The sequence below is a fragment of the Coregonus lavaretus genome (genome assembly GCF_964263955.1).
Source record: "Coregonus lavaretus genome assembly, chromosome: 38".
Taxonomy (NCBI): domain Eukaryota; kingdom Metazoa; phylum Chordata; class Actinopteri; order Salmoniformes; family Salmonidae; genus Coregonus; species Coregonus lavaretus.
In genome coordinates, this window is record NC_140025.1 from 30717956 (window position 1) to 30727546 (window position 9591).

Here is a 9591-nt window from a genome sequence, read left to right on the forward strand (position 1 = left end):
TACAATGAGCCCATCCTCCTATATGCCTCCTCTGAACTCTAGTTATTATTATTTCAGTAGGTTCTCTGAAAGGATGTCAATTCTACTCTGAACACTAAATAATAACCCACCTGGTTTGAAGAACCTAATGCCAGAGTAGCATCGTCTCTACATCTGAGGACTCTACAAGTCTTTGATTTTATGCCCAATATTTTGTTTTTGAATTGTATCTCTACAGCCTTATAATGTTTCATCTTAAATGTTACTGTATAACGGATATATCATATTATTATATTGATTATTTTTAACATTTTACCTGAGAACACTCACCATAGTAACCTTCCAAGCTAATGTTTGTTCTTATCTATCCCAGCTCACAACTGCTGGGGGCGCTGTTATCTGTTTCGGGGATCAACCGCTGACAAACACAAACGAAGAAGACAACACGGAAGTAGAATTGAAGGGAAATTTGTTTTGTTTTTGCACCAGGCACATTCCGTGCGTAGACGCAGTGAACTGAATACCGAACTCTCAGTCCTCTGAAAATGGCTAAACTACAGTCTTTGAGTGTGTTTATTAGTGAGCGTTTAATGGTGGCTGCAGTGGAGATTTTTGACGTAGTAGAGAAAGTGGTAAAGGAGTATCAGGAGGAGATTTCCCGAGCTCAACAGGAGAATGACCGGCTTCAGAGACTGCTGCGGATCACACCCGAGATAAAACGATGTAGAATAAACTCCCACCAGTTCTTGCTCGCTGTCTCTGAGGAGGAGGTTACCCCTGAGCAGCAGCACTGTGAGCAGGAGAGCCCCAGTCTGTTGCAGGAGGACCCAGAGCCCACGCAGATTAAAGAGGAACAGGAGGAAATCAGGACCTGTCTGGAGGTAGGACAGCTTCAAGGGCTGAAGGCTGACATCATAGAGTTCATATTCACTCCTCCCTGTGTGAAAAGTGAATGCGATCAGGAGGATCAACTTCAGTCCTTGACTCTTCCCCAGACGTTAGAGTACAGAGAGAGTGACTCTAAACCAGTGAATGTAAAACCTTTTGTCACTGTAACCCACCTTGACAATCCCTGTGACCTTCCAGATAGTCAAGACAATGCCTCCAGCCACAGCTCAACCGCAAGCAGCGATCTAGTAGGACTTTACGTCAGCCCACCATTGGATCCCAACTCACCATTTAAGAAACCCAGCACTAAACCCAGCACCACATCTAAAAAACACAAGGGGACCCTAAATGAGCATATAAAGACTCATACTGGAGAGAAACCATTTAGCTGTGGACACTGCGGTATAAGCTTCAATCACAAGGGGTCCTTTCACAGGCATATTCTGACTCATACACAAGATACATTATTTAACTGTGGTGACTGTGGGAAAAGTTTCAAGGAGAAGGGAGACCTAACCAAACATATAATGATTCACACAGAAGAGAAACCTTTAAGCTGTGGCGATTGTGGAAAATGCTTCAGACACAGGGGACACCTGAACAGGCACATACAAACTCACACACGAGAAACATTATTTAACTGTGGTGACTGCGGGAAAAACTTCAATCGCATAGAGCACTTGAACGTGCATATATTGACTCACACAGGAGTGAAACCATTTAGCTGTGGTGACTGCGGAGAAAGCTTCCGACACAAATATAGGCTTAAAAAGCATATACTGACTCACACAGGAGAGACGTTATTTAATTGTTCTGACTGTGGGAAAAGCTTCAGACATAAAGTGAACCTGGACAGTCATATACTGGTAGTCCACAAAGAAAGAAATCAGGACGAAAATGGAAAGAAGCAAGAAAATTAAGACAGAGATATTCTGTCAGGAGATGGGAATAAAAGTAGGCGTGGTGATGGGTTGGGTAGGAGGGTCGGGGGTCATAGGATCTGCTTTCCCGGGGGGTGGGGTGGCTCTATTTTTTAAATATCCCTGTTTGTTGAAATATCCATGTTTTTATCTAATAATATCTGGGAATTTATTTGTAATCAAAACAAACAGAAAATAGTAATAAATCCCAAAATAACGTTTTTTGTTGTTGTTGAAGAAACCAGAATTATTCTTTGTTTGTTTTGGAATGTCTTTCAGGGTGAAGAGATAATGGTGAGACTGATGTTATTGATATTTAAAAGATTGTATAATAATAATATAATATGCCATTTAGCAGACGCTTTTATCCAAAGTGACTTACAGTCATGTGTGCATACATTTTTACGTATGGGTGGTCCCGGGGATCGAACCCACTACCCTGGCGTTACAAGCGCCATGCTCTACCAATTGAGCTACAGAGGACCACATTTACTTTAGGCAAAAATAAATACATTTAAAAACCAACTAAATAACCAATCATCAAGTCCTTAATTATAAACAGGTCTAGTGCTTGGCTAAAACAAAAATGTGCACTCATGTACCAGCAATCCACAATCTTGCCACTTACTGCATATCTTTACCATAACCAGGGTGCTATGACCAAAGGAATCTTTCAGCAATCCACCAGTCATTTTATGACTCGTTGTATCTGTTGATTCACAAATAAATAACCATGAAACGGTCAATATCAATTACTTTTCCTCCTTATGTTGGTGCTGTGGCAAATATGTATAATCTTTGCGTTCCTAATCTAATAAAATCATGTTTATTACATTTTTCATCAGCATTCACTTGTGTGCTATCACAAGGTTAATCTCTCGTGGACAGATCTACGTAAATATAACTGGTACCATAGAATCTGTCGGGAAGGAATGGGATGCGTGGGATAACTAACAGCAGTAGTTCTGGTGTTTGGGTTTGTCCTCACTGGTTATTTGGACAAATCACGATTTCGCAGGTGTTAGCATCTTTAGAATTCCGACCCGTAACTTACAAAAAAAGAGGGTGGAGCTCCTAGTTCTAGCATCTCTTCTTCTCTTCTCTTAACACATGGACCCAGAATTTAATCGAGCAGCTGACCAATTACGTGAGACTTTAGTTCTGGGTCAAAAGAGATTATCGAAACAAAATCAACTCAGGTTATTATTACCCCAGTAACTTCTCTCAAAGGATGTTAATTATCCTCTGAACTCGGAATAATAGCCCATCTGGTTTGTTTGATCTTGTAGTGTATTAAGATTATGACTTTGTTAAAGTTTTTAAGTGGAACCTGAGAGGATGTTTATTTAGTGTCAGAGGGAATTGTTTTGGTGTGACGCCACATAGAACAGAGGGAGTGTGTGTTGTAGACAGGGGATTGGACAGTAGAGGGAGACACCCATATCTTGGGAAAATTATAAGTACTGGGTTTAAACGAAGAAGAGCAGAGCAGACGTTGCAATTTGGGAAACACTGCTCTCTGGGTGATCTAGACATCTGTACACTTATGCTGAAATCTTGTGATATTAATAAAACTTATGATCAAAGTTCAGTATAAGCGGACTCCTTTGTTTAACAGCAATGATTAGCAACATTGACTCGACACTACAATCTACAGAATGATACAGTAGCATCGTCTCTTATTTTATGCCCAATAATTTTGCATTTGAACTACAACTGCACTGCCAAATAATTATTCATCTGAGCTGTTACTGTATACTGGATTTCTTATATTATTATATCGATTCCGTTAAACATTTTACTTGATCACACCCTATACCAGTGGTTACCAACCTTTTCTGAGTCAAGATCACTTTCTGAGTCAAAATACAAGATGAGATCTACCTCAGATTTTTTGGGTAAAAAATGTAAGCCTATGCAACATTAACCTATTAAAAACAGTACCGTAGCAATGAGGTTTGTGCAGTAGGCTATAGGCCCAATACAGTATCACTGCATATTGGCTTTGCTTGAATTGCCCTGCATTGTTGTTCAGACCATTTAAAAAACATATATACTTTTTTTTTTAGGTAGGCTACATGATCACACCGGTAATAGATCAGTTGTTGTATTACTTGTGAGGCACAGCTGAGTGAGCATACATTTAAATAATTTGCTTTTTATTTTACTGAGCTGATTTTGCCTGCATCTGATGGTCAGTCTCAGCGGAGGTAGAGAGCAGCAGACTGAGTGTCCGCCTCTAAACATCCCTCCACTCTCCCTGAGACTGACCAAAAAGGGACACCGTCTTCCAGCTGATGGCGAAACTCAAGTCGCACTGCATTATTTCTGCCTCATGCACAAATTCATGTTATTACTTCTATGAACAGAAAGTTAAATATTGCTTGATATTAAAAAAGACACAAGCCACTAATAAAACCAACGCAAGCCTATCTATACACTTTCCTACTCGTTCATTACAGCTGCAGTGCTTGTTGTAGCGCTGAGTGGAAATAGGAAGAAGGCACATTTTATGGCTTATAAAAGTGTTGAATACAAAGTGTTGACAGTGCTGAGTAAAACCAAACATGAACTCACTCATAAAAACAGCAGCTCTTTGCTGTATTCGTTGACAGTCTCTTTCTAGTCATGGTTTTATAAGTTTTGAAATCTCACAGTATCAACTTTGCTTTAGCTTTCTTTTACGCCTGCTACGTTACTGCAGACATGGTAATCTGAGCCATCCGATTGGCCAGTGATAGGCCTATAGTGCATTTGATTTGCTCTCCGGGCCCGCCGGGAAGGCAGAGTTTGTACCTTCAGACTCATGAAATGGGAACACTTTGCCTACCCGGCGAGCAAGGCATCTGAATCGGGTGCACCTACAGCCAACAGCATGAGACGAATAAATAAAAATATGAATGCAAGGCTTTATCGTTGGGTTTTTTACAGAAATGTTTGGAGATCGACTAAGAATGCCTTGGAGATCGACTAAGAATGCCTTGGAGATCATTGGTGACCACTGCCCTATAGAGTACCACAGTATGAGTCATAATACCCATAAAACCTAGCGGTCAAACAATTTAATCGTTTTTCCATCATTCATTTTTCCCATAGGGGATTTTAGAAACACAAAATAAGGGTTGTGTTTCGTGTATGCTTACCCTGGTGTGATTTTTTGATAAATGTTTAAAATCCCTCTAGGTTAGGTGACTTTTATCAATATATTCACTTGTATTTACCCCTCAAAAATGAAATGCTAATTAGCTGCAAATGCGTTATCATAAAGAACTACAAATGCCATGATGATTTGGACGAGACTGCCGAATTGAGGCAAAGGTAAGAATCTCTGGATTAACTATCTAATGTTAGTTAAATTTAGTGATGAATGAATTGGCAACATTTCTTTAAATTGAAAGTTTTCAATTGACACAATAGCTGTTAGCAAAGATGTCAGCTAGAGGTGACGTGCAGGAACTTGCAGAGATTTGTATTCTTGCATAATGTCTACTTTGATGCTAATTAGTGTTTTTTCGAATCAAGCTGAATATATTGATAAAAGTCCCCTTGTCTGAGAGAGATTTACATGGTTATCAAAACGTCAAGACTACACAAAACACAGCCCTTATTTTAAGTATTTCTAAAATTCCCTATGGGAAAAATGAATGATGGAAAACGATTGGAACCATTTCACTGTTTGATCGCTAGGTTATATGTGTATTATGACACTCACCATATCACCTATTGTAGCTCAGAACTCCGTCCAGCTGGTGGCGGTATTTTCCGTTTCTGGGATCAGTACCCGCTGAAAAAAATAAAAGAAGAAAACACGGAAATCGAATTAGAAGAGAGTTTGTTTTGATTTTGAGCAGTCATTGTGTGGACCAGGGAAGATACACAACTTAATACCGAATTGTCAGTCTTCTGAAAATGGCTAAACTACAGTCTTTGAGTGTATTTGTTAATGAACGTTTAACAGTGGCTGCTGTGGAGATTTTTGACGTTGTAGAGAAAGTGGTAGCCGAGTACCAGGAGGAAATTTCCCGATCTAAAGAGGAGAATAACCGGCTACGGAGACTTCTGCGGATCACAACAGAGATAAAAGAGGAGGAAACCCCTGAGCAGCAGCACTGTGAGCAGGAGTGGAGCCCCAGTCTGAGGCAGGAGAACCCAGAGCTCACACAGATTAAAGAGGAACAGGAGGAAATCTGGACCAGTCAGGAGGTAGGGCAGCTTCAAGGCCTGGAGGCTGACACCATTGAGTTCATATTCACTCCTCCTTGTGTGAAAAGTGAATGTGATCTTCCCCAAACCCAGACTGTGGATGACAGAGGGAGTGACTTTAAACTGTTAGATCACAAACCTTTTGGCACTGTGACTCACATAAAGGGTCTCGACATTTCGTGTGACCCTCCAGATAATCACGGTAATACCTCCAGCCACAGCTCAGCCGTAAGCAGCGACCCATTAGGACTTGACAGCAGCCCACCATTGAGGAAACCTACAAAAACCAGCACCACGTCTAAAAAACCTCATTGCTGCCTTGACTGTGGCAAATGCTTCACTCAGATTGGCCAACTGAAGATGCACTCGAGGATTCATTCAGAGGCTAAACCATTTAGCTGTGGAGACTGTGGAAACAGATTTCAGCTGAAAGGAGAACTAACCAAACATATGTTGATTCACACTGGAGAGAAACCATTTAACTGTGGTGACTGTGGAAAAAGCTTCAATCGCAAGCTTACTCTTAACAGGCATATACTACTTGTCCACAAAGAAGGAACTCAGTATGAAAATGGAAAGAAGAAAGGAGCGAAACCATTTTGTTGTGGTGACTGCGGGAAAAGTTTCACTCGTAGGCAGACCCTGAACAGACATAAAATGATTCACACAGGAGAAAAACCATTTAGTTGTGGGTACTGTGGGAAAGGCTTCAATCGCAAGGAGACCCTCATTGATCATATCCAGAATCATACAGGAGAAAAACCATTTAGCTGTGGTGACTGCGGAAAAAGCTTCAACAGGAAGAGGAACCTAACTTCTCATTTACTGACTCACACGGAAGAGAAACCATTTAGCTGTGGTGACTGTGGGAAAAGCTTCAAGCAAAAGAGTGACTTAACCAAACATATAATGATTCACATGGAAGAGAAGCCATTTAAGTGTGGAGACTGTGGAAAAACCTTCAATTACAAGGTTAACCTCAACAGGCATATACTGTTCATCCACAAAGAAAGAAAACAGGAAGATAGTGGAAAGAAGGAAGACAATTAAGACAGAGATCTTCTGTCAGGAGATGAGAATAAGAAGCAGGTTATTGACAAGACTGTTAAGAAAGCAAAGCAACTCTAAATCATACTTCTTGTAGGTTTCAGATACATGGATATGTGATTCATTTACTTTAGTAAAATGTTATTCTATGGAAATAACGTTATATTTTATTTGAATAATGATCAAACAGTATAGTACAGGCTGTTGTTCAAAGTATGGTGTGGATGTTTTCACATTGTTAGAAACAGGAGTTTCCCAGTCTATCAGGGTGATGAGAGAATGGTGAGACTAGTGTTATTGATACATTCAACATTTTGTACAATAAAAAATAAAAAAACTACTAATGAACTAATAAAGTATTTTATAAGAAACATGTATTATAGTGCTGCGCTAAAACAAAAATGTGCACTCCCTGTGGGTCCCCCAGGAATGGATTGAGGAACACTATTCTAAAGGCCCAATGTAGCCATTTTTATCTCAATATCAAATCATTTTAGGCTAACAATTTAAGTACCTTACTGTGATTGTTTTAAATTAAAATGGTCAAAGAGAAACATAAATAGCTTCTTAGCAAAGAGCAATTTCTCAGGCAAGAATTTTGCCAGGACTGTCTGGGAGTGATCTGAGTTGGGAGGGGAAAACTGAAAACAAGCTGTTGGCAGAGAGGTTTGGAATGCTCTTTCTTATTGGTCTATTAACTAGTGATAATAATAATAATAATAATAATAATAATAATATGCCATTTAGCAGACGCTTTTAGCCATAGTGACTTACAGTCACGTGTGCATACATTTTTACGTATGGGTGGTCCCGGGGATCAAACCCACTACCCTGGCGTTACAAGCGCCATGCTCTACCAATTGAGCTACAGAGGACCAAAACTCCATCCCACCAAAACAGGCAGACATTTTCTAAAAGGGCAATATCACTATTTGTATTTATTATTCCAACCTCATGGTGTGGAAATATATAAAACACAGGAAAATCAGTTTTGTCTGCACTAGGCCTTTAACAATGATGGAAACTAGACATCCGAGTCTAGATAGTAGTTTTACCATAGGAATCTGCCAGCAATCCACAGTATCTGTTGACTTGAAATAACCATGAAACATATCACCGTTTATTTGTCTCCTCATGGTGCTGTGGAGTAGCATTGTCCAGATGCTGATCTAAGATCTTTTTTTTTTTTTAAAGAGCATAACCATTACAGACAAAGGACAGCTGCTTCTCGCCCACTCCCATCAGAACACTTGTACGTTAACTTTATTACTTTAGTAGCCAATCCTGAATTCACACACACACACACACACACTTAACTGTTGAAGGTGAAATGGTTGGGGAAAGACAAAAAAAAACATTAACTGTGGCAGGATGTGAAAGATCTGAAAACAAAACCCTTCATAAAAATTTCCCACAACTAATTTTTTTCATAGCCATGGCTATTATCCATTTCTAAGAAGAAATAAATTATTCATTTAAAGATCTTGAATTTGACCATCAGATATTAGGCTCAAAATAAATTAATTTTACCGATGCCTCTGTCTTTATGACCTTGGCCTGGGGAGAAAGTCTTAAAGAGTATCCAGCCTGCTCCAGGAGCTCATCCAGCTCCAGGTTCCGAATGATACTGACCAACCCCTTACTGATGCGATAGGTGCACTGGGGGTCAAAAACACCTATGTGATGATCATGTTGGGTCACTTAGATCCTGTCCAACACCAGGTCAACTGCAGGCTGATGATCAAACCCAAACAGAATCTGCTGGGATTTGTTCTATTTTCTGCAGTGATTTCTGCTGAAAATCTGCAGAAAGCTTTTTTTTGCCTCTAGAGTACTAACTATTTAATAACATTGGGAACATGGTTTTATGTAAATAAATGCTTAATTCTGTGTATTAGATGACAGTGAACCTATGGTTATCCTTCTACTAATGCTCAGTTAAAGATAACCTTGACACAGACTCAATCTTTATATGATCCTTTTATTGTAAACGTTTCCTTATGGAAAAATATGATACATAAATAAGTAGTGTCATCAACAAGGTGCAAAGGAATATAAATACAAATAAACATTGATGAATCCATCTATAAATACATAAACACCAAATAGATTAGATTAACAATTTTGTATCATCATTCCATTCACCATATAACTATTATCAAATTGCTTCAAACCAAAACACAGAAAGAGTGAGAGAGTTGGTGGATGTGTTACTGCCATGCTTTTTAGTGCTCAATGCTTTGCACTTTGCAATCAACATCTTTAAAAGATTATCTGTGAGGCTCCTTCTACACTGACTAAGTAGCATCTGATAATGTAAGAAAAGTCTCTACATCCACTGAGATAGTGGGGAGGCACAGATGTATCACCACAATGTGATCTAAGGCTGGCATCCTGTTCTGCCTAGCAGCTGCCCACTGCACTCACTTCCATAGTGTCTGCCTTGTCGATATGCATGTATCTGTGCCACTCCTCTGCAGATACCTGGCTCAGAGCAGGGATGGCATGGACATAGTCCTTAATGTCCTTTCTTGCCCCTACCACCTGGGCTGGA

General features: G+C 39.7%; 1 protein-coding gene across 1 annotated transcript; it reads left to right on the top strand.

Annotated features, from left to right (window-relative positions):
- The first annotated feature begins 432 nt into the window (after nucleotides 1-432).
- Nucleotides 433-1827, top strand: LOC311112316 (uncharacterized protein). Its single transcript, XM_084155378.1, has 2 exons — nucleotides 433-860; nucleotides 1066-1827. The coding sequence occupies exons 1-2, from the start codon at nucleotides 525-527 to the stop codon at nucleotides 1114-1116; spliced, it is 387 nt and encodes a 128-aa protein (XP_084011504.1). The 5' UTR covers nucleotides 433-524; the 3' UTR covers nucleotides 1117-1827.
- Nucleotides 1828-9591: the final 7764 nt, after the last annotated feature.

Bases quoted from the DNA above. Each gene is read 5' to 3' on its own strand.
- LOC311112316 (XM_084155378.1), top strand. From the start codon at position 525: ATGGCTAAACTACAGTCTTTGAGTGTGTTTATTAGTGAGCGTTTAATG. The intron at 861-1,065 runs GTAGGACAGCTT...GTGACCTTCCAG, and splicing joins AAATCAGGACCTGTCTGGAG to ATAGTCAAGACAATGCCTCC.